This window comes from Zootermopsis nevadensis, unplaced genomic scaffold (genome assembly GCF_977971745.1).
Source record: "Zootermopsis nevadensis isolate Lab colony 2312 unplaced genomic scaffold, Znev_1.0 Znev_ptg000032l, whole genome shotgun sequence".
Taxonomy (NCBI): Eukaryota; Metazoa; Arthropoda; class Insecta; order Blattodea; family Termopsidae; genus Zootermopsis; species Zootermopsis nevadensis.
The window spans coordinates 2,352,790-2,378,531 of NW_028259164.1; the positions used below are offsets into that span (position 1 = coordinate 2,352,790).

General features: G+C 38.6%; 2 protein-coding genes across 5 annotated transcripts in view; one reads left to right on the top strand and one right to left on the bottom strand.

Annotated features, from left to right (window-relative positions):
• Nucleotides 1-25,742, top strand: part of LOC110841344 (hexosaminidase D) — a 97,329-nt gene that overhangs the window by 13,021 nt on the left and 58,566 nt on the right. For 3 of the 4 annotated variants that reach the window (XR_015538098.1, XM_022086807.2, XM_022086809.2), the window contains exon 1: nt 15,486-15,757. The exons of the other annotated variant lie outside the window; for it this stretch is intronic. The gene's annotated coding sequence lies outside the window, so the exon portion shown is untranslated. Of the gene's footprint in view, nt 1-15,485; nt 15,758-25,742 lie in introns of those variants that run through there. 4 annotated transcript variants of the gene reach the window in all.
• On the bottom strand, nt 2,620-4,379 carry LOC110841347 (uncharacterized). The gene is made up of 3 exons (XM_087359629.1): nt 4,294-4,379; nt 3,029-3,682; nt 2,620-2,801 (listed from the first exon to the last, which is right to left on the bottom strand). Exons 1-2 carry the CDS (start codon nt 4,300-4,302, stop codon nt 3,047-3,049), a joined length of 645 nt encoding a protein of 214 aa, XP_087215755.1. The 5' UTR covers nt 4,303-4,379; the 3' UTR covers nt 2,620-2,801; nt 3,029-3,046.

The following is a 25,742-nucleotide window of genomic DNA, read 5'->3' on the forward strand; positions in this document are numbered from 1 at the left end:
GTTTGCCATTGCCTTCTTCTGTGTGTGAATGGGATGCCACGGAGAAACCGGGGAAGCCCCCGGAGGAAAACTCCGTGTTGCCTAACCACGGCCTTGCCCAACACAAGTTATAAATTCGGGCACCGCCGGGAATCGAACCCGAGACCCCAGGATTACAAGGCCAGCGTTCTAACCGCTAGACCACCTCATCTTATTATTATTTAGTGTTCTGTCTGACGACAGGTCCATATGAACAGGATCCTTCCATCCTTTTCTCGGACTGGGACCTGTTCATATACGTTCTTGGCAGATGATCCAGAAGTGGTTTGCCATTGCCTTCTTCTGTGTGTCAATGGAGAAACCGGGGAAGCCCCCGGAGGAAAACTCCGTGTTGCCTAGACCACGGCCTTGCCCAACACAAGTTATAAATTCGGGCACCGCCGGGAATCGAACCCGAGACCCCAGGATTACAAGGCCAGCGTTCTAGCCGCTAGCCGCGTATAATGACGGTCACCTGTTAATAAATACGTAAATATTTTTGACCGAATTTGAAGAAAAAAAACAGCCTTATCGTAGGAAGTCCACAAATAGTTAGAGATATAAAATGAGAAGAAGTGTTAAGTAATGCAAGTTAATCGGATTAGAATACTAATTTTATGGCCATGAAGCGAGTTCTTCATTGCCTCTAATGTCAATTCTTTATGATATTCGTGTTTCTGAGGTTGTGTGTGAACACGTCAAACGACCGAAGTTTCAACATGTTCACTGACGCAGTATTCAAAGAATAAACGTGTCTACTCGTGGTTTACATCAGATATGTTTTCATTCGTTCTTACTTTGTTATGTTAACAATTTGTTCAAAGTTGCATTTTGAATGAGACACTTAAGCGCGTAGGAAATTTAAAGATTTCTTCGTCATTTTATAAACTTTCCTAACTAGACACGTCTTATACAAAGTGCCTATATGTTTGCTTGAAATCAAATAAATTTAGAATAATTAACAAATATGAATTTTATCCTTTTAAACGCGCACAACACAAATTTTTCAGCTGCGTTTCGAAACGCGTGTTCCAACAACTGTAGAGATATTTCCACCCGTAAACGATATGTTAAATGGGTAGGAACTTTATGAACACCCTACATTAGCTGGTCTGTTCTTTGTAGCTTTCTTAATTTAATTATTTGAAGATTTTTTTCTCAGTTGTATAACATCAAATTCCAAATTGTCAGTGCAAATTCTTACTCGCCCATGCTTTTGAGATTTGAGGTTCTCACATCTATGAAAATTTCTACATAAGTTTTCCAGGTTTCAGGACTGAAGATGGAGGCAGTAAGATCCTCCGAAACGTTGGTAACTTTCTAAAGGTCTGTTCTATGTCACAACTCAGAATGTAAACATCAGCAACACATGACTTGTAAAAATATTTCGTCCGATGCGAAACAACATTCAGCTTGATACATCGTCGTAAAATATCCACATAAATATCCTTCTTTTATGGAAGTCTATTAAGTATAAAGGCTTGATCAGATTTCCTAGCATTTGTCTGGGGAGACCTTACAATATCAAAGCATTCAGTATAATGGATAAAGGTTCGAACCCATTACGTATTTAGTGTAAAGAAGGTATAGTGTACATTGACAGTGCTCATTAATGTCAAGAATCTGGGTCTCCCTTCTATAATTAGGTAAGCTGAAATTAAGCAGAATTTCGGTGTAATTATTTCCTTTAGATGCAGTGTTTTTATTTTGGTATACAGTTAAAAACTTTTATAATTTGACCTTAAAGAAAAGTGTTACTTTCATCATGGAATTTTATAATCTTTGACCCCGCAACCACAATCTATAATCTGTTCACGTAACTAATTTTCCACTTTTCACTTACGTCGCCTTAGACTTCTTGAGTGAACCTTTTTTTTCTTTGAAGGAAATTGCCCTCTTTTTTGCTGGGGTTGAAGTTGCTACAAACTAACTTGAGACTTCTTATAAACGATGTTTCGGAGATGATACTACACCAGAATTTTTTCGCCTTTAGTAATCTTATTCGCTAACCATGCAAATGGAAACTTCTACGTCCCACAAGGTAGTTAAGTAAAACTTTCACCTCTACCCAACACTGCAGTGGCTGTTTACTTATGTTCTTAGCCGAGATAAGACGAGAAACGTCGGATTTTATAAAGACATACGTAACTTCTAGTTAAGAGCAGAGGTGGCTGAAAACTGAGTAACTCTGTATCAACAGATTAAGTCTCCTTGAAACTTTAATAAGGTGTGATGCTGTGTACTTAAGAAGAAGATTCTGTAAACTGACTGTTCTCAAAATGTGATCTGAAGATCTGACAGGTTTAAGAATCATTAGGAATGTAACACGTTCGATTCCACGTAGAGAAACGCACAATTACAAAATAATTTTATTTTCTCAGATATTTTAACTTATTTTCAAAATAATTTCGATTTATATTAATTGGATCTTTTTCATTTATGATGATTCTCGTGTTCTCTAATTGTAATGCGTTGCTAACCAATTCATTATTAGTTTGTCGATTAATGAAACAGGGAGATGGATTTTTTTTTATAAATTCTGTGTTTTAAAGGTGGAAATCGGCGAGAGGTAAGGAACGAGAAATGTCACATAAGACGTAGTAATTTTTGTGTGAATTTATAATTTTGTAAACTTAATATGTAAAAAAATAATACATGGTAATTATTAAGTATCAGAAGAAAGACAGACAGTTCGTTACATCAGTATTATTAAATGCAGCTCACAGTATTTGCTTGATGCTTCAAATTACGTCTTCTTTTTCCAGAACGATGCTGTCTCTTTGCTGTAACAAGTAGAAATCGAAATTATTAGTAAAATAAATAGAAATATAAGTAAAGGAACTTTTACCACGATTACAGCCTGTTTGATATCTGCTTATGTGGTGTTTTCTTAACGAATAAATCTACTGGGTGACTAACTTATGGTGGAATCTCGATAAACCTCTGTAAACTAATTTGATTGTAACAATTCGTAACACAGCCAACTTAATTGCATCCTTTTTGTACTCACCTGAGGAAGGGTGCCCGTTTATTTACTAAATCCATACGCAGTGGATGGAATCTGTGGTGGCGCTGAAACAGGCGGCACTAATGGCGTCGCGGTGGATGGAAGTGGGGACGGCGGTGCAAAGATTACCGAAGATGACGAACCGAAAATCGATGGGGGTGGAGCAGCGACAATCGATGATGGAGGAGAGTACGCTGGTGCTGGGGGCGGCGGTCCGTAAGATGGCGCTGGTGCTGGGGGTGGCGGAGGTGGTGGGGGCGGTGGTCCGTAAGATGGCGCTGGTGCTGGGGGTGGCGGAGGTGGTGGGGGTGGTGGTCCGTAAGATGGCGCTGGTGCTGGGGGTGGCGGAGGAGGTGGGGGTGGTGGTCCGTAAGATGGAGCTGGTGCTGGGGGTGGCGGAGGCGGTGGGGGTGGTGGTCCGTAAGATGGAGCTGGTGCTGGGGGTGGCGGAGGTGGTGGGGGTGGTGGACCGTAAGATGGCGCTGGTGCTGGGGGTGGCGGAGGTGGTGGGGGTGGTGGACCGTAAGATGGCGCTGGTGCTGGGGGTGGCGGGGGTGGTGGCGGTGGACCGTAAGCCGGTGCAGGCGCTATTGGGGGCGGAGGTGGCGCATACAGCGACGCTGTTAGGCCCAGTGCGCCTATCAGCAACAGCAGCTTCTGCGCGTACCAACAGGTTTCATGTTATTACCATTGGACAAACTTCAGTATCGGTAACAATCCCGTCCCAACATTAAAATTTATATGCCAGTTTTTCACGTGATGTGCGATGAATGAATCTGAGTTTACCAAATGCCTGCTTTGTTATTCTGCATGCGATGTTGGCGTGTACTTATCTCAAATACAAATATATTTTTGCTCAACTAATCAAATTGCATGCATAACGAAATATATTTCATTAATTTGTTAAAAATAAATTAGATGAAAGATTTTTGTGCAGATTTGTATATATTAAATTTATCTGTGAAATAAGCCGTCTTTTATACAAATTATAGTAGCTTAAGAGTTCGATTTGAACTTTATTTAAATATGTAATGCGAAACCAAAATTAATTTATCCTGATAACTTTTCACTTTAAGAATCTCTAGTATAAAATATAATTTAAATCTGCTGAATAATGCTGTCGATAATACACAGTCTAACTGTAATAAATTCTATTTCATTATTTTAAGCAATGCATTCACACAAATTTTAATCTGTATCTAAAAAGTTCGGAAAATTTTAGAATCTTCTCAGTTATTTTAAAAAAAATTTGCAGTGGTGGAACTTACCAGGCACATGGTCGTGGAGTTCAGACGTTTCTGCTGTGCGGAACAAGTGACAAACGTCTTCTTAACAGCACCTTATATACGCGAACATTTTGTGACGTAGCAGCGACAGGGTTGATTTCTAAATACCAAGACGAGACCCCACGCGTTTACAAAATAATGTGGTTATAAATATTATTTTCACATGCTTGGCAGACTCAAGGTTTCTTTTCGTAAGCCTGGATTTCTAGGGTCTTGAGTTCGAACCTCATAGAGAATATCAATTTTTTTTAACATATTCCGTTATTACTATCAGTTTAAGTACAACGAAAGATATTTGTATTTTATACTTAACAGATTTCAAAAATAAGTCTTGAAGCTATTTTTGTTTTGTTATTAAAATATACTCTAAAAGATAATGGGACTATTTGTCTGTGAATGTAAATGTGAGGATCTTTGTTTACTGATTCTCGTACGGGCATTCCCTTTGGAGGGCCTGTGGAAAATCGTGAAGTATATAATTTAAGCAGTCGGCACTTGTATTTTGACAAGACACGGACTATGAAGAAACGAATGCCCGGAGTAAAAATCTTCAAAATCCACGAAAAACCATTAAAAATACAGAATTTAATAATAACCAGAATTGTACTTAGTCTTTTCATATTGCCAGTAATAACTTTTTTTTTTTTTACAGATTTTAGACACAAATTACCTAAAGTACACACCCACCGGAAATTTTATTAGTTCGGTCAAATCTCATGGTTAAGCAGAGATAATTGGATCAATTGATGGGCGTGGATAGGATGACAATATTAAAATAGATGCTGATAAAATTCAACTGACTCAGGATGAGTCCGTGTGAAGAGTTATTATTAACATGGTAAAAGAATTTCGAATTTCCGTGAAAGGTATGAGAATTTTTATGATAAACTGAGAAAATACCAACTTTTGAAAGTCATACCGCAGTTCCCTGATATGAAAATGTGTAATATTAATAAAGCGAGGATATTTTCTTGTTATATAAGTGCTTAAGTTTTTAGGGCCACCCTGTTTGAGGCTGTGTTTACTGCATACCGTAACGAAATCTGGATGAGGGGAGAAAGTTCATTTGTTTGCACTTAGGACTTCGCGTGAAGTTCTGTTTTACTTCAAAACTTTGTACGTTATAAAGCGATGCTTTCCCCACTGTTTGGAGAAATATTTGGACATTAATTAACGAAATTTAAAACTAATAGACTATTAAATCAGTAACAGTATAGTCAGTATAGTCTCTTCAGCTTGATATCTCTCATTTTTCAATTTCTTATCGCGGTTGTTAATTAACAATTAAAATTTTAAGACAAATTCCTAGGTCTTTCGACTGGTCGTGTTCCTCCAGGCTTTCTTACAGGATTTAGGTCGGAAGAGACCTCTCGGAAGACCTGGGTGTTGATCGAGATAATACTAAAATGGATCGTAGGTAAATATTTTTGTAGACGTGGACTGGATTTATCTGACTCAGCAATGGGCCTTTGTGTTATTGATGGTTATGTATCTTATGTTTTAACGTGGCATTGTATATGTTACGAAAATATTTTACAGAAATTATAAATTTATTTTTGTTGAGTATTTATAAAATGAAACGTCCAATAGACAATCTACCAGTTATTTCCAAACAGCTGAAAATATTGTGTGTGTGTGTGTGATCAAACACGAAGATTTCTAAATTCTCTGGCACTGAATATAAGTGAAAGTGTGTTTATTTTTGGTGCATTGCTACAAGCTAATCTAGAAGCAAAGCTACGTAAGTCTGAAGAGTAACAGAGTGTTTGAAAATCATCAGTGTGTGCTTGCAAGAGTGAGATAAGATGCAATAGAGTTAAATTTTACTTAACGAGGGTTTGAAACGGTCTGTTGCAGGGGAATACTGCAACCACGTGGAGCTTTTTTTTTTAAGGTAACCGTGTGAACATTGGAGTAGAAAGACTTTATTCTCTATGTTAACCCATTGGAGGAAAAAAAAAATACAGACCGCGAGATCTGCTCTTCTGTCTCGGAACAGACAGAAGACGTTTCGCTGTTGTGGAATTTCAATGCCAGCAGCCGAAGATTTGCATCGCATTTTCTCTTCAGTCAAAAAGATCTCTCTCTGTTCGACTCCCCCCCCCCCTCACCAAGTTACACGCATGTAATTTATTTCGGGTCTTTAGTTTCAGTGGCGGATACGCAATTGAAGAACTGTTCACATGCATTAATAACTCCTGATAGTATTTTAGCTAGTCAAAAACTTATACGCCTTTATGAACCCCGATGGTTCATTAACATGCTCACAAACGCACACCAGTTCATATTGCTACTCATAAAAGACATAGTCCACACAGTGTCACCGTAGCCACTTAATATCCATTTTAATATTATCCTATCATCTACAGTTAGATTTTTCGAGTGATCGCTTCCCTGTATACTTCCCAACCAAAATGTTGTGAACATTTCTTATTTCTTATTCAGTAATGCCTTCGCGGTTGATCATTCGTGTGTGAATGTCGAGACCGATATTTTGAGACCTTCTGTCTTCATCACCAGGATATACATAACCTGATGATGGACTGCTGAGCGCTTTTGAAAACTTTATTGCTTACACGTGGTCGAGTTAAAGTTTCATCTGTAGGCAGCTTGTTTATCTGTTATGATTCAGGCCGTGTATAATTAAAGTAAGTTAACCAATGAAAGACATCTGGAATGCCGGCAATGATGCTACAGAGCGTCCACTGATAAAGTTCAACGTAACTTTCACTCCCCGGCTGTCGTTGCATGACTTCCCGCCAAGGACCACAAGGTTTTTTCCCCATAAGAATCAAATACCACTTAATAAAACAAAAACAAAAAATCAAGTGTATCTTTATAGCGTTTCATGCGGGAGCCGGGACGTGACAGTTACGTTGAACTTTATCAGTGGACGCTCTGTTTATTTATTTATTTAGTGTTCTGTCTGAGGACAGGTCCATATGAACAGGATCCTTCCATCCTATTCTCGGACTGGGACCTGTTCATATACGTTCTTGGCAGATGATCCAGAAGTGGTTTGCCATTGCCTTCTTCTGTGTGTGAATGGAGTAATTGTTGGGATGCCACGGAGGAAAACTCCGTGTTGCCTAGACCACGGCCTTGCCCAACACAAGTTATAAATTCGGGCACCGCCGGGAATCGAACCCGAGACCCCAGGATTACAAGGCCAGCGTTCTAACCGCTAGACCACCGTACTCGATGCAAAAGTGGTTTTAGTTGTTCTCGGGTACTGACTGCAGTTTCTATTTTCCCGCCACTGACGGGGAAGGGTTATATGATTATTCTCTTGGAGAAGACGGGATATTTTACGAAGCTTCACTGCAGGAGGTGGTAGGACTGAATGGTACTACGACTAGCTTCTCTCTCCTGTTTTCTTCAATACGAGGTAAAGGTAATAAAGAGGTTTCATTTGGAAAGAGAAAAAGAGCATAAGAGACGGCACAGAGATGTCGAAACACGTACAGCCCGAGAGGGAATTTCTCTGATGCCGTCAGTCATATTTCGTAAGCTTCTATAAAATGTGAGTTAGGAGACAGAATCGGATTGTCGAATATGAGTTTGCAATCCGCTTAAGGACTTGTTACAACCCTAGGACTTGGAAAAAATAGTGCACACATTAACAAAATATTCGTACGTGTGCAGTTGACTAGTTTGCAATTCCGTGTCGACTTGTATGTAGATACCGACTTATCGGAAGTACATGCTGCCTCCATCTTCAACCCTAAAAATAAAAATATCTACCACCATAACTAGATCCATGGGAACGTGCAAAAATAGTCAAATTAGAAAGGTGGCTATGTTCTTGGTTAATGAGCCTTGTAGTCTGGTAGGAGTTTACCGACGTTTCGGAGATGTTTCAAACCATTGTCAAGGCCGTGATGACGGAGGCAGTGAGCACATCTGAATCATCGGTAAATTTCTACCAGACTACAAGGTGAAATAACCCTGAAAACAGCCATCTTTGTACTCGTCGTTGTGAAAACCTGAGATCTCACTTAAACGTCGTTATTAATTGACGTTTCGACAAACAACAGCTGTCACAATTGTAAATAGGCGTGAAAATACATAAATTTGTATATTTGCCAGAATGTGGTTAATAAGAGATAGAATTCAAAAGTTAAGACTTCTTTAATAATTTACTTCTCCTTTTGAAATATAACCAGTACTTTAGAGATATATATTTTTAAAGAGGGGGGAGGGGTAACCTTTTCGTTGATCTGTCATCAACAGCCTTTTCTCAAATTTCTCTTCTTTGTCTAACTCTCATTGTGCCTTAATTTCAAATCTTACCAGGGCTTTTGTACCTATCTTGTGCGACGCACGAAGTTTCGTTACGACTTTAAAGCCTTAAGTTGAAAATACGATAAAGTTTTCCATTATTAATTCCAATTCCCATCACGATGTGACACATTCATTTAAACTCTTCTGTGATGTCAGCCTTTCAGGAGGGTGGGCTGTTACTTAAACTCGTGTTATATATTAATGCTGTAATTACCAGGGACTGCCTTGCTATTTATAAATAGACCTTTTGCGTCTTCAGACTACATCGTTTATTTAAAGTCTGTGAGATGTTGGTGGTTATATCGCATTCTCTGATCTACCCAGGAATTTTAATTAATCTACGATTGTAATATTCTGCCCGTTTGTTTATCCCTCCTCCTACCACCTACTCACCGTCTCCTTCATAGGCTTCTGTTTCTTTGTATAAGATAATTCAATTAAAGATAGTGGGGGAGTGTTGCTGGCGGGGGATTTTGAGGTCGTGTGATTTATGACGATGATTAATAACGATGAATGTAGGAATGAATGCAAGGCGAGGGTACGGCGTGGAGTGTAGGAAGTGCTAAGATGACTGTCTTCTGGGTTGTTGAGGCCTGTTGTCTGATAGAAGTTTACAAGCGTTTCGGATTTTCTTGCTGTTTCAGTCATCAAGGCGATGAGTCACTTATCGCCCTGATAATGGAGACAGCAAGGTCTTGTGAAACTTTAGTAAACTTTTTGTAGCTTAAGTGCGTCATGTTTGTGTTGAAATCGAATATATTATTTATTATCTCAGTCTATACACAAACGTATTTAAAATGTTGTTGTTAAAATTTATATAACACTATAACATCTGTAGTATAAAATATTACAATAAGTTATATTATGTTATATTATGGCGCTTTTATCGTAGTATGATGTTACATTTATTATGGCGCTTATTATTAATTGCACGACATGTTTCGATGTTTCATGACATCATCTTCAGGCTTTATATCGTCGTTTTTATCATTACTACGATAAAAGCGCCATAATATAACATAATATAACTTATTGTAATATTTTATACTACAGATGTTATAGTGTTATATAAATTTTAACAATAACATTTTAAATACGTTTGTGTATAGACTGAGATAATAAATATATATTTAGTAAACTTATATCAGACAACAGGCCGCAACAACCCAGAAGTCAGTAATATTCTGACTCACCCCCCTCAAAAATCTCAGATCCTATTTAGGAAGTGTTTAGTTAATTTATTGTCAGGTTACAGAATTATCTTGATACAGGTATCAGATACAGTCCGAGTCAAAATGTAAGATACAGTGTGCTTTTATTGTGAAGTATCTTAAATCGTATCTTGTCTGGTTTCGTTTTAATATTTTTAGTCGATTTAGCAGGTTTTAATGATATAGGCCTACTAATTGCGTACGTCGTATAATAACTGATACCATGAATAGATGTTTATATACTATATAGGAAGTTATGTCTACGTTAATACACATGTTAGTTTGTCACACCGCGCGTACAGAATGTGAACTTATAGGTCTATCAATATTACCTGATGGTTGTAGGTCCCAAACAAGAAAGTTTATTATTTCTGGAACTTGAACAAGATAATTAGTAGGCTTTAGTTGATACAGATTGCATTTATATGGATCTGATAAGCGTAACTACCTTTCCGAGAACATCTGTTAGTAACTGTTTTATCCACAATTACTGAAAGTTTCCTCAAACAAGTCAGAGGAAATTAATTCTGTGGGTAAGAAGTTATAAACTTGACTGTGTGTCAGGGCCATGAAATTGACAGGTTGATTGGAGAATACGTTTCTCAGAAACCTAACCTAACCTAACCACTTATAAGTCTAAACGACGATGCGACTACCTTGTGTGACAGTGAGTCTACGAGTAATCGACTTAAGAACGAATTTTTGAAAATCGACCTATTTGTAACTTGTGGGAGTTGATGTATGTCCCTGTGTTGTGTCATGTCGTAAAACCAAACATTATTTTCAAGTACAGGCCTCATTTTATGAATGCTGGCTTTAAGGTGTTGAACAGAGTGACGTGGAAAAGTGACAATTAGAACAGGACGTCTCTTTAAACGTACAGTCATTTATTCGTAACCTTGTATGACGCGTGTCTCATCAAATAGGCTCTGTTCGTTTAACAGGCAGCGATGTTAAGGCGCAATTAAACACTGAAAAGAATATATTAGTATTATAAAAAGGTGGTAGCTAAATGTACCACAAGCTTTAACAATCAGTAACTTTGCATTTTGTATTTATGTCTCTCGTATAAACAGCAATTATTTCCTTAAACAGCGTTAACCAGTTGATCTTTGTAATGGTGAAGTGTTGTGTTTACTTCGCGGTACGGACTGAGTTCTTACGTAATATTTAGACGATCTTTGGCTTCAAAGGGTTAACCAGTTGATCTTTGTAATGGTGAAGTGTAGTGTTTTCTTCGCGGTACGGACTGAATTATTACGTAATATTTCGACGAGCTTCGGCTTCAAAGGATTAACCAGTTGATCTTTGTAATGGTAAAGTGAAGTGTTTTCTTCGCGGTACGGACTGAATTCTTACGTAATATTTCGACGAGCTTCGGCTTCAAAGGATTAACCAGTTGATCTTTGTAATGGTGAAGTGTAGTGTTTTCTTCGCGGTACGGACTGAATTCTTACGTAATATTTCGACGAGTTTCGGCTTCAGAAGGTTAATCGGTTGGTAAAATTGCTGGTTGTTTCTGTTTCCATAACGACGCTCGCTTGATGCCTCTAAGATGCGATGCATCGTCGTCCGTTTTTTTCATAATACCTCAGAAGCTGTAACGACTTCCCTCGTCATGCTGATCACTTCTTGATCCATCATACTGATGAGGCAATCTTTCTGTTGTAAGACATGTAACTAGCTCTGTGGAACGAAAGCTGTCTTGTGAAGCTAATCAACACTCTGCCAGTTAAGACCCCCCCCCCCCCGGCCATTGCACCACGGTCGTTTACGGAAGCCTGAAGATCATTACGGAATCCCCTGTCCGGAGTTAGATGAATCCAGATCGCATTCATAAGTATTTTTAAGATGAATTTTAATATTATTCTTGCATCTATAGATAAGCTTTTTAAGTGTTTTCTGACATGTGTTCTCAAATACGCTCAATCTGTGTTCTTCCCTTCGGGTGAGAGATGATGTTTACAGCCACATAAAACGACGCGTAGAATTTAATCTTACATTTTAAGATGATAGAGAGAAGGCACTGAAATTTAATGTAATCTGCTCTTAATTTATTTCCTTACATTTGCTTTGTTATAGGCCCTATAAAATATTTTCGGAGAACTACGTGACACAAGAACTGACTCTAATAATATTTGTCATAAAATGAATTATTTCTCATGAAATAATTTGTTGCTGAAGTTCGTACATGTTCTAAATGTTTATGGAACAGGGCGGTTCCCTTTCTGGAACAGCGCCTGTGTATTTAGACGTCCCCGCTTTACGCAGATGTCGGAGAAGTTGCCGTCCATTCACGGCGACGTTTGCAAATCCTAACAATACATTGTAACGCGCACAGTAACGAACATTTTACACGAGTTACGCTGTGTTACGAAAACTCGAACGTTCATGTAATCGTAAAAATATTTTTCAACGTTGGCAGAGGTAACTAAAATGGAAACCTTTCGTTTTCAGTCCTTCTATAATACAAAGTCTCTTTTGTTGAGTTCTTCAACAGGGAAGTCGAAACGTAAGGAATATTCTTTTTATTTAAGTGAAATTGTGACGCGGCATTCAGTCTAATTAAACAACGTTATGAATCAATGTCATTACTACGCACTACTGAGTTTAATTTAAGGATGTGACACAGAATACGCCAAAGCTAAAGTAAATTATATTTAAGAATTCAGTCCGTACCGCGAAGAAAACACCACATTTCACCATTACATAGATCAAATGGTTAACGCTGTTTAAGGAAATAATCGCTGTTTATAATGAGACACGCGCTGCGAACATATTATTTAAGAATCCAGGCCTTACCGCGAAGAAAACACCACACTTCACCATTACAAAGATCAATTGGTTAACGCTGTTTAAGGAAATAATCGCTGTTTATTCCGAGATTCATTTGGAATCCATAAATACACTCTATGGGTAAAATGTAAAATTCTGTACTGTTAAAGCATATTTTTTTTACAAGTACCCTTTAAAGGGATTATTTAACAACATGACGCAGTAATCAGTTTAATTTTTAGACTTGGGATCAGTTATCTTCATGCTTCACAATAACGCAAATCAGCTTATTCGATAACGTTATCTTGTGGCCTTTATCGGAGCCTATAGCAATTGTATTGACCCTAGATGAGGATGTTGTCACGCATAATTTATACCTACACATACTTTTTGCATCGCCTCCACAGTTCTTGTAGCAGACGTCATAAAGTCTCTTTTTGAGTCAGCTGATGTCAGAACTTAATCACCTCTTGCATCAACCCACGATGGAATCTAGGTATAGTTTATTATACTAATTAATCCAAGACCCTAATTTTCTTTGTTTTATGATGGTAGTTTGCTGCAGACCTGGTGATCAGACATGTGATACTGTGACAAAGTAAGGGGCGAACCAGCGTCGCTCGTAATGCATAGGGGCGATCGATCTAGTGACATCTACTCTAAGTTGGCAGTAAACAAAAGGGACAGAGAGTTTTTTGTACCTATGACGAGGCAGAATTGATCCATCCCGTGGTGAAAATGACTTTGAATGAACGTTACGACGGAGTAGTTTGTATCGTGAGGTTCAGGTCTCGATCCGGAGGCGGGCTATGTGACTCAGGGTGTTCGTCAATTCCCTCCGTCCGTCCCCGGAAAATTCCGGGGTATTGCCTTAAATTAGGTCATGGTTGTATCCTTCCATATCTCTTTCATTTATTCGTTAGTTATCCTAGCATTTGACGCTATGTCTGAGCTACTGATAGTGTCGTTAAATAGACACGCATGCACTATGATCGTGCGCTGGTGGGTTATCTGATATGAGACGACATCTCTCTCTTTTGCCAAGAAGAGTCCTGGGTGATGAGTGTTTCTGATTGATAGCTGACGAAGTTATGCGATAAATCCCTTGTCTAAGTTATTTTGTAACAAAGTAATTTTCAGTGCTACCAACGTTCGATTCAATGGCATGTTCTTTAGTGACGCTTAGACTAATCGAAGACACAATTGCCGTGAGAGAAAGACCGGCAATTTTATGACGTCATAACGAGGTTGGTCCGACGCAAACGGAGAGAAAACTGAATTCATTCTTTGCGCATTTTCGCCAATAATTCAGTATAAAGAGAGTTAATAAGTCTTTTGAAAATATGGCACAGTTTTAAGCATCTGGAGGCTACAATAATAAATTAAAATGTAATTTACGACCAAATTAAATTAAATTACATTTGAGAACTGTTTGCTACAGTTGAATTCAGTATTTACCGTCTTCATGTCCGTTATTAAAAAAAGAAAAAAGTAAATATTAACATAACAGAGTTCTTTGTCTGTCTCTTCAGATCGAGAATTTTTTAAACAAACAGTGATCGCATTTAAGCATAAATCACAGGTAAACATGGATCTTAGAGGTAGTAAAAGTGGATGTGGATTGGATTCATCTGGCTCGGGTTAAGGACCGGTAGCTGGCTTTTGTAAACACGGCAATGAGCCCTCCTTTTAGTGGCTCAGCGCACTGTTACCTTATCAAAAGTAGCTTTAATCCAGTTAATAATTCAAAGAATCGCCGGTTAATCGGTAAGAAAATCTTAATAAAATTATCTTTTTTTTTCACATATGCAGTTTCATATGAAAATATTAGAATTAGAAATATATCATCTACTTTTAAAATATTATATTTTACCAGTCTTTAGAAAGATACAAAAGCTTATGTTAATGTGTTATAATACCCTCAGAAATAAAATTTGAGAGGGAAATTAACACCGACATACGTGTTATCAAACTTAATGAGACAGTACGCTGGATTAACAAGTTTTGTAGGACGATATAAATTATTTAAATGGGCACGGATTACAGAAGTTTGAAGTGGTGTTAATAGGACACGTCTGTACGCGAGTCAAATGTGGGGCTTTGAGGGGGGGGGGGGCGAAGCTGTCATCATGTCACGACTAGTTTTATTTATGTACATTTTTAATGCAAAATACAGACGCCTCGTGCTTACGTCCAGAGATGTCTGTTTTATTATGCACCTTCCAGTCACTGTCTCGTTCCGCACGGCGTACGTGTTTTCAGGACGTAACTGTGTTCGATTTTCGCTGAATGTTTTGTGGCTAACTTCAGCTGAATTGCTAGGCAATATGTCACAGCAAGCGTTAAATAAAACAACCGATTTCGCTTGTTTATCCTGATCGGCTCTGATATATAACTTAAATAAATCACATTTTTGCACATGAGGAGTTTCTCATGTGATGGTTATACCTGTCTGCCTGTCACGTGTCTCAACTTCAAACTATCATCGGATGTTACTTGAACTATTATGTGTCTCGTTAACGTATATCACTTAGGTAACTAACTAACTAAATTTTTAAAAGCCATTGGTTATTATATGTACCACATGCTAAAAAATATTTTTGCTATACATTTTACCAGATAGTTTATTTATGGATTTATTTATTTCAGAGCAAACAACTTTTATTTCCCTAATCATCTTTAACCAAGATAAGTCCGAATGACGTGATGCTTAGTCAAGCACCAAGGATAACTTAATTTTTACTTTATTTTTATTACATATGCCCTATTAGTGTAATTAAAAGTAGGTTGGTGATTGTGTAGTTATTATTAGTGAGTTTTGTCGCTGTGCAATTGGTAGCCGTGAGGGCTCCGAGCAATGGCGAACGCTAACGAAGTTTACCGAACGAGGGACGCCAGGGAGGACCCATAACCTAGTAGCTGCTCTGCTTGTATTCTGTGTTGTATTGCATAGGAGAGGTGTCGCGAATGTGTTTCTGTACAGATCTGATTACTTCTGATATCTGATATCGCCGCACGTGAATGCAATCCGTCACTTCGATATCATCTGTGATGTGATTAAGTGTGTTAATCAAGTTTATTGAAACATTTGCCTTTGTATATTGATGTCTTCATCTTAGCTTGTGTACCTGCAATCTTTGTTGGTGTTTCTAGGACAACCTCCGTTCTCATTGAAGGTGAGTTTGTTACGAACATTGCAGTGAAAGAGTTTTAATTCCTTATTGCTGTTAAATGTTCAGTGGTAGACACGTAGTGGAAGTTTTATAAATAGTCCTTGAGAGGTAAAGGGATTTCTATACGTCCAGTCGTTCGTTGTTCTGTTACTTAAAGCTAACTTTCCTGCCTGAATAAAGTTGTTTTCACGTTTGTGCATGGCGTCTAGAATATATGGAGAAAAACACTTCGATTCAGTGGAGTTGAATCGCTGCATGACAATGAAGTAGTATATGTAATTAGATATGTATGGTAATTTTGTAGATAAAATTTATTTTTAGAGCAGGGGAATATTGTGAATTTTGCAACAAAAATTTATAGTTTTTATTGCATTATTATTTCCATTTCTGCTGAGAATAAAGAATGATTTGTATTCTGTTTGATGATTCACTGCATTAGAAGAATCAATAGTCGTGTTTGTGCCCAAAGACCACGTCATGAAGACGTATGGGGGAGTGGAGGCAATTCTCTACGCTTTCTTGACCTTGGCATTTGTGTTTATGCTTCCCGGTCTAGCACCTTTAACCCAGGAGAGTTACTTCAATATGTGCAATGGGCCTTAGAGGTCAGATTGATTATTTATGAATACTGTAAATTCCAGTGTTGCTTTGTTACGTACTCAAAAAAATAAATAGGTCATGTGACCTTTGTGTGCTAAAATAGCTCCCACTTGGACTGCAGTTCGTGTTATTATGTATGTTGCATGTTATTCATTGTTAAGATTAAGAACATGTCTAATGAGTCAGAAGCAAAATGATGTTTTTCAGTTTGGTATGAAGTATCCATTTTAGATATTTAACGTCTTTTTTAACGTATTAGCCTGTCGTGTTTGTCGTTTGTGATTAGTGTTTATTCAACGGAAAATAATTTCTGTAATCGGATTACAATGTTTGGAATGCACGTTATCTAATGTTTTAGAACTTTTTATTATTTAAAGGCATGAATACTGTATGAAGAAATTTCCCAATGTTAATGGGGCAGGAAAAATTTGCGAACACCGATGCGGTACGGATTGGGGGAGGGGGTTGATTCCCTTGAGGGGCAGTAATTTTCCTTTTCGTCACAGCTTTCAGACCGGCTCTGGGACCAACCCACCCCCAATCCAATGGGCATCGGATGCCATTTTGCTACTTGTTCATTCTTGTACCGTCAAGAAATTAAAAAAAAAAGGAGTAGAACAGATTGTTCATTTATATTTTTAAGTGTAACTGAATCCGTTAATAATGTTAATTTATGAGGTTTTAACACGGATAATTTAATTACATGTAGCTTCAGCCATAATACGTAACAATAGCCAATAGTTTGAAAGTTTTGGAAAGACGGTCCATAGAAATGTGGGCCGAGGTGATGAAAGTTAGGAAACGCAAGTGTTTAGATTCAAAATTGTCTTCTTTCCAAATTTTCGTAGTTATGAAACAGTGTATTTTGCTTAAAGGAATGAAAGTAATATTTTTTAAAAAAAATCTAAGGAAATAGTTTCTAGGGTACTTATTTCAGAAACTAAGGTAGATTAAGGTAGATTATCGCCAGTTAATGTAATGGTGAAGTGTGGTGTTTTCTTAGCGGTAAGGACTAGATTCTTATAGTCGGCGCAGTAGTTTTTGGCCGGTAGAGAAGCTGGCGGACGGGCCTACTCTGTGTACCTGAGATGGCACGGTCAGCGTATTTCTTTTGTTTGGGCATTCGGTCACACAAGCTCCTCAGCATTAACTATCGCAAAAGAGACTCGTTCCTAGCCTTCCCCTTGAATATTCCACCGGCCAAGAACTATTGCGCGGACTATAAATAGTATTTGGATAAGTGCTTGAACGAGGTGTTACGTGCTGAAAGCGGCTTGTCCATTGGAGCATATGACATTCTGTCTTGCTGAAGTCATGTTTTAAAGTATTTATTTATGTAAATATGTACAGGCCTGTTCAAAATGAAATCCGGCATCACGCAAAGGAAGTGGCATAGCGTGTTGCGAGTTTGTAGCTCCAGTGGTTTGATCCGAACGGAAATTGAGCCTTGTCATATCTGATCGCCAAGTTCGTCTGCAAATGATAATTGGGTTATACCCCCCCCCCCCTTTTTTTATCGTTTCCAGTGTCTGCTGCCTACGTGAAGTGTCATTTGCATTTCAGTAAGACTTCGTAATGGTATGTATGATCCCTTGGAGTCGTCCTTCACGCGTTCCGTGAACACTACCAGAATTCTGCTTGTCACTGTTTGCATTTCCATTGTCTCTCCGTTTAATTACCCGTCGCCTCTTCAATTCCCGAACCATTTATTCGAATTAAACATTTGTTTTAGCCCGCCCATGTCTGTCTGTCTGTCCCATCAGTCGCGACCCACATGACCGGGCGTCATCGTCGAAACTAAAGTTGGAATATTTTAACATTGTTAGAGATAATCGATTATTCACATTTCAACAATGAGCTTGGATAACATTTGTTATTTTAGATCAAGAGTGATCCAAGTCCACAGTTTATTTGCTCTGTGGTTGTCAACAAAGCAACCTAATGACTTCACCGCCTGTGATTTGTACGTAAAGAGCACCTTTGGAAATTCATTGTACTCTAGAGAGTACACCTTTCCAGTGTTGTAATTTCGTATGTGAAATAATGCGAGTTTTTTTTTCCTTCTAATATTTGCAAGAGGATAAGGTTGACAAACTTTACATTTCGTTACGTAAAAATGACGTAGGTGTTTCAGCTGCGGGATATCAGTTCGTGTCTTATGAAAGCTGTTGCCCCCCCCCCCAAGTGTTGTGACGTAGGAAGCACACACACACACACACACACAAGAGTTCTCGAATCTTTTTTATTTGTTTTCCTGTTATATTATGCTGCATTAACTTGCATATTACACTGTTTGTAGTGATCCTCATAGTACCGATAACAAGGAAGATAAGAATGTTTCTATTGTTTTGAAACAAGATAAACGATTAAAGCACTTGAACGAACGAGGGCAGATTTATGTCGTGGTAAATTAACCGCTGAGAAATGAGCGTTACACGTAAACTTGATGGTGGGTTATTAACATCGTATTTTGTTCGTGTAGTGGTGGGTTGTGAACACATTGTGGTTTTTTTATGACGAAGGAAGTGTGAAATGCTTTTTTGACTTGTGATGTCGTGTAGTTACAGGAAAGGCTCAGATCCGTAGAGTAATGGCTATACAGCGTTGAATGAATGGATTATGAATGAGAAAGGATTCGGAAGGATTTCTTTCGAAGTACTCTTCTGATAGTTACGAGGAAAGACTGAGTAAAACAGCGTAAACCTCTGTGAGGTTCGTATCTCGTTCGGCCAAGATTTGAACGAGGAGAGTTTCAGATAATGGTGTAGAGTGTTACCACTACTCGCAGACGCTGGTGTGAACAGTGGTTTAGAAAACTTATTTGAGTGGAAGGCTGTGTGTACTGGACGGGGCTGACGCAGAACACAAAGGGGTATGTAGGTCTTCCAGATGATTCATGTTGTTATGAATTCGTAATGAGACCTCGGTAACAAATTGGACCGTCTTTAACCGCCGAGTTCCATAGCTGAGTCACGACTCCGGGGGTGACAAACTCTTGTAGCTCTGGGTATTCCGTCAGTATCACTGTTTGCCCAGTTTAAACCCTTTAAAGCTTGGTGGTAACTCTGTATACCACGAGCTCTAACAGCGTGTAACTCTACATTTTGCACACAGAGTGTATTTATAGGTTTCGCATGGTTTTAAATGTAATCAGCGGTTATTTCCTTAAACAGCGTTAACCAGTTGATTTTTCAAATGGTGAAGGAAAGTGTTTTCTTCGCGGTACGGGCCGAATTATTAAGTAGTATTTGGACGCCCGTAGGCTTCAAAGCGTGTGTGGGATTAATTTTATTCTCAGAATTCACATCAAAAACGTTTCTACAGATAATTAGAATGAAATTTTATTGGTGATGTTACGTGTCTTTGATTGTAAGAACCGCGTGTTAATTGTTATATGGATTTATTTTGCCCTTTAAAGGCATGAAAGCTAATTGTGAGCACGTCAGGTCCTGCCAGTGACGAGTATGAATATGGTCGTCTTCTGGGACGTTGCGGCACGTAGTCTGGTAGAATTTGTCCGACCTTTCAAATGTGATTACTGCTTCCATCGTCAGGGCGATTAGAAAGACCCGAGTTTATATCATGCCTCGGAAACCGGCTATTCTGACGGAGGCTTCTCGTGATTTTCCTCATTCCCCCTACGCATATGCCAGAATAGTACCGAAAATTAGGCTTCGACCTCTTATTTCCGATTCATTTTTAATTAATCGTGGTATAATTCGGCTTTTATATTCCGAGATCCTGACAACGTTGTTAAATACACCATAAGTGTAATAAGTGCCACTGTATTAGGTATATTTGCTGTGGATCTACACGACGTTTCGGTAGTTGGATGTATTCCCGTTTTCATGTAACTGGTTGTCATTATATTTAAAAGTTTTATCACCTTTTTATTTTGATGATAATTTCTGCGGTTGGATCGAACTTGGGCTGTTTGAATATGAAACCAGTACGCCAACTACTAGACCCTGGGGATGGTTTGTACTCGGTCTTTGTCCCACCCCGAAATAACGAGGTTTGTAATTTAATTGAAGTTGAAATCAGCAGGGAATATTTGCATTGACACTTCCCTTTCAACATGGCCGACACACTCGTCTGTACGCACGCTAGACTGTTTATGCCAATGGCGTACAGTGAAGCGAGACCAGAATTTGTGCAGTGAGCACCAGGACTTGGCGTGGCCACTTAACTTAATTGGTTGCCGGAACTTCGAAGGATTTGGGTTTGATATTCAGTCTTGTTATAATTCGGTCAGAGCGTTCGGTGGAACTTACATATATACAATATGGACGCCTTATTGGCAATTGTAGAGGCTCTCGCTGTATAACTGCGATTATTTCTTTAAACAGCGTTAACCAGTTGATCTTTGTAATGGTGAAGTGTGGTGTTTACTTTACGGTACGGACCGAATTATTAAATGTTATTTAGACGACGAGCTTTATATATGAAAAAAGTCTGTGAACACTCAAAAGAAAATGAGTCAGTGCACACAAGGACTGCTGGATAGTAGTACACATCCCGAAGGTCCTGCGACCTGCCAACTCGATCAAGGTTTTCCGTGGTTTTCGTTGGCCTTAGAGAAAATTCTGAATTGGTACCAAAATTCCACGTTGCTCTGCTGTCTCTCATAGAGCCCTCGGAATTCTAACAACAAAATCCCACCCTAAAGTAGTCCCCCCCCCCCCCATGTTGACATCAACATTTCACCAAATTCCGCTCCCCCAAAGTTAATATCTAAATTCAAAATTAAGTACGAATGCAGGAAAACCTTTCTCAATTTCTCATCTGCCTATTTTTTTAAGCCTTAGTTTCTCTTTAACATACATTTACCATAAGGACGAGTGGACATTTCCTGGGAACCTGCATCCGTTGCGTGTAGTATGTCGCTACTCCGACTTCGTCTTCGCTCTCATTAATTTATTTATTCGTTCTGTTTAAAGGGGTCATTCACATAATTTTGTATGGATTTGGATCCGTATATTGAGTGGCGTGGGTGGTATTTGTATGTTGCCTCATTTCTTGTCACTCCACGTACGAAACCGTGGTATTTGGTTCAAGTAACCACACCGTGCTTTGAATTAACGAAGACTGGAGTGACGTCGGGTCTGAAGTTCCTCACGGCAGTATTGCGCGTTGTCGTAGTTCACTTGTCTTAATTAGCAATAACATACAGCACGTCACAAGTACTTGTCTCTCGCCCCCAGCCCTTCAAAAGGGCCACACTGTGCACCTTTATACTTAATATCACCGTTCTTCTTCTGCAAGAAAGTAACATTCATACACCTTTGTGCTGAAGAGAATATTTGGCCATAAGAAGGATGGAATTGCTTGAGAATTGAGAAAACTTCACAATGAGGAGCTTTATTACGAGTGTGATTATATCAGGTAGGGTGAAGTAGGCGGGATATGTAGTGTACGTTTGAATAATCTTAAGCTCAATACCAGTCCCTTATCGTCCTGATGATGGAGACAGTAAACACCTCTGAAACATCAGTCACTTTATACCAGACTACTCATTCAGACGTCCTGCAAGACATCTTTATTGCACGTGTTGATGATATTTTTTATGCAAAAATGTTTTTTTTTGGACGTAAATACGTCTATAAGGAAGGGTCATTCGGCAAAAAAGTTGAACGAAAAAGTGTAACAAGTGTACTTAGGGAACGTCGTGTTTACTCGGAATTGTTGTTACCTAGGAAACGTTGCATTTCATTACATTACATTTCATTACATTATATTTCATTACATTAAATTACATTACTTTACATTACATTCATCTACCACAGACCCATCTTAAGCGTAACTAATTCAGGTTAAATAAGCAAAGTCTTAATGAAACTTATCTCAATTGTAAAGCATGTATAAAGGAAATATTTAGAATAAAGCCAATATATAAACTTCCTTTCCATAAAGACGTATTTACGTCTAATTCTCCTTACCTTACATTACATTACTTTACATTACATTCAGCTACCACAGACCCATCTTAAGCGTAACTAATTCAAGTTGAATAAACAATGTCTTAATCAAACTTTACTCAATTGTAAAGCATGTATAAAGGAAATATTTAGAATAAAGCCAATATATAAACTTCCTTTCCGTATAGACGTATTTACGTCTAATTCTCCGGAACCGTCGTTCCACTGACAACTTTTCCCTTCCAAATGTAAGAAGTGGCAGCTGTTCTTGAATGCATTTTTACCCTAACTTAAGAAGGTCACTGAACTCTGAGTTTCTTCAGCGTCACCGGCCTGTAACCCAAGAAAAAAAGAAAGAAATAAAGAACTTTCCTTCAGCTCTGTCGAGGAGTGTGGGTAGAAAGAGGACTGTGTTTTTGAGCAAATCGGCTAGTTGGTTTCTCGTCTGCGCAGAATTTACTGAATCTTCGTTATATAACTTTATACTCGATCTTACGTTTCCAGAGTTACATCAGCGTTTTCTTTTCGCGTCCTTTATTACGTGCTGAGAATGTTTTGACGTAAGAGGAAGGAAGTAAGAAGGACATGGAGAAATACGCATGATGCGGAACTCATCACATATTATTAGCGTAATCAAATTAATGAGAATGAGTTTGGCTGGACTTGTAGCACGAATTGATGAGACGAGAAATTGATACAGAATTGTAATTGGAAAATCTTAAATAAGAGACAACGTGGGGAGGCCTAGAGCCCTGCTGACAATGCATGGTCTTTAGTTTAGGTTGGGTTAGGTTCGGTTAAGGTTAGGTAGGGTTAGGTAAGATGGCGATAGTTTGAGTTACGTTAGGTTGGTATTGGTTATACTGCACATTGGTTGAGAATGGGTTAGATTAGATTTAATTTGGTTAGGTTAGGTTACCGAATTAAGTTTTGTAATGTAGAAAATGTGTTATCAACACTGTATCTGGGACGTACAAATAGTATACATGTTGAATTAATTTTTAGCCTTTGGATTTGAAATATAATAGAATCTCTGATATACATTATATTCGCCACATCAGAGAAGCAGTTCTGTGATAACTCCGCCCTCTGGGCTTTTCTGGTCTCCATTTTGTTTAATCTCGTACCCTACATATTTTGAACCCCCCCCCCCCCCCCCCCCCTGTAACCACTATACGGCATTGGATTCTCTCTCAAATAAATTACTCCTTATGTAAGAATTTACTGCTGAGTTTTCCTCTACACTTCGCTTATGTAAATAAAAGAGGAAGTAGTTGCGTAGGTGAAGTTGAATGAGAAATGCTGCTTCGTGATTCACAGTGACTTATAATATGTTGTAAGCACCAAGCAGGAAATATATTGTCTGATGTATACAGCAGTTAATGTATCGTGGGTCAAATACAGTAAGTGCGAACGCCTAATAAATATTCTGTTGATCCGAAACAACACTAACTTGGCCCATTCTGTAGACCAGTGGTATTCAACCTGGGGTACGCGAAGACATCTTAGGGGGGTACGTGAAATTTAAAAAAAAATACATTTTATGATAAACACTGAATAATGAGTAATGTAATTTATTTAATTTATTTTAGATGTAGATTATATACTATGTATAACTTGAATTATACACCAACAACTTTGGGGGTACAAAGTTGAAGAGAAATTATATCTGGGGGTACGCGAACAAAAAAGGTTGAATACCACTGCTGTAGACCAAAAATCAGCCGGTATAAAGAATAAAATATTTAATGGGCACAAAACTGTAGGTAGTAAGTAGTAAACATTTTAGAATGTTACAGCGTTAAGTAACAGCGTAATGTTATATCTTAAAGTAAAATTTAAGAACTGTCAAGGCAGTTTATGAAACATGTGGTGCATTGTAGTGTAATGAAACTTTTAAACATTTATGTGTTATTTTAACTAGATGCGAGTCAATTTGTGATGACACAAATTAATTTCCCAATTTTTAAATTTAAGCATTTCTCCGTCATAAGCTCTGGAGACAAATTTTCCCAACGTTTCTGCCTTGTTCTGTGTATTGTTCGCCCACAAAACAGATCAGGAGGGATGGTATTTACCTTGGAAGTTTATCGTCACATTTGCTTCCCGTATGGGTCGCTGGACGTTTATGGAATCTTCCTGGTGGATTCAGTACTTTCTACAAAGCAGTTCTATTTGTGGTGGTGACACATGCTGATATTATTTCTGCCAGCTTCAAACATCTGTTGATCCCTGCTTCCTACTGTGCTGTGAGTTGAATAGATAACTAGTGGCCCCTTTCCCGTTTATTCTCATTGGCGGCAATTCATCCAAGTCCAGAAATAACCCTACCTGTTCAGGCAGGTCGATACCTTACGCTTAAAACCTTTAGGGGCTTGCCAAAGTGCAAGTCGTCCGTGTTTAAAGAAAGGAACGCGACGATTAACTGTCATCGAAGAAAAAGGCTAAAACACGTGGAAGACAGAACACCGAAGTAGGCACAATAATTCAGATAAGTGAGCGAACTCTCGTAACTCACTCACTCACTCCATGGAGAAGCTGATAGTCGCTCAGATAGTTAAAGAAATTCTCCGAAGGCTGCTGAATCCAGTCCACTTCCTCTGACTCATTTCTCTAAGATCTGTTTTAATATTATCCTCCCATCTATGTCTACGTCTTCCATACAGACTTTATAACCGGAATTGTCTGTGTGCTTCTCATTTTCCCACGCTCGTTGCATGCCCTGCTTATCTCATCCGCCATGGTTTTACCATCTTAAAATATTTGGTTTAGAGTACAAAACTATGGAGTTTGTCATTACATAATTTTCTCCCAGCCTCGTGTCAGTTAATCCCTCTCAAGCGTAAATACTCCTCATAACACCCTGTTGTCAAACACAATCTGTTTTCCTCCTTTAAGATGAGAGACGAGGTTTATACCAAGACGTGAGCAGATGATCCAGTCTAATTCTGCATCAAGTTGGCTTTTTAAAAAAAAAACGATTTGTCACCCAACACTTGAGGGCTGTTTCCGTGTGATTCATTAATGCCCATGAACATTGCAGTGGTTTGATTTAACTGATTGTAGATTTTGATTGGTTATTGGTTGAGGAGAATATTTATCCCTAAGAGGTACAATTTGAAGGCAGTAATTTAGTTCCTGTAAGTGGTCTAGCGGTTAGAACGCTGGCCTTCTAATCCTGGGGTCTCGGGTTCGATTCCAAGCGGTGCCCGAATTTATAACTTGTGTTGGGCAAGGCCGTGGTCTAGGCTACACGGAGTTTTCCTCCGTGGCATCCCAACAATTACTCCATTCACACACAGAAGAAGGCAATGGCAAACCACTTCTGGATCATCTGCCAAGAACGTATATGAACAGGCCCCAGTCCGAGAAAAGGATGAAAGGATCCTGTTCATATTGACCTGTCGTCAGACAGAACACTAAATAAATAAATAAATAATAAAGTTCGTCCTAAACAGTGCATTTCAATG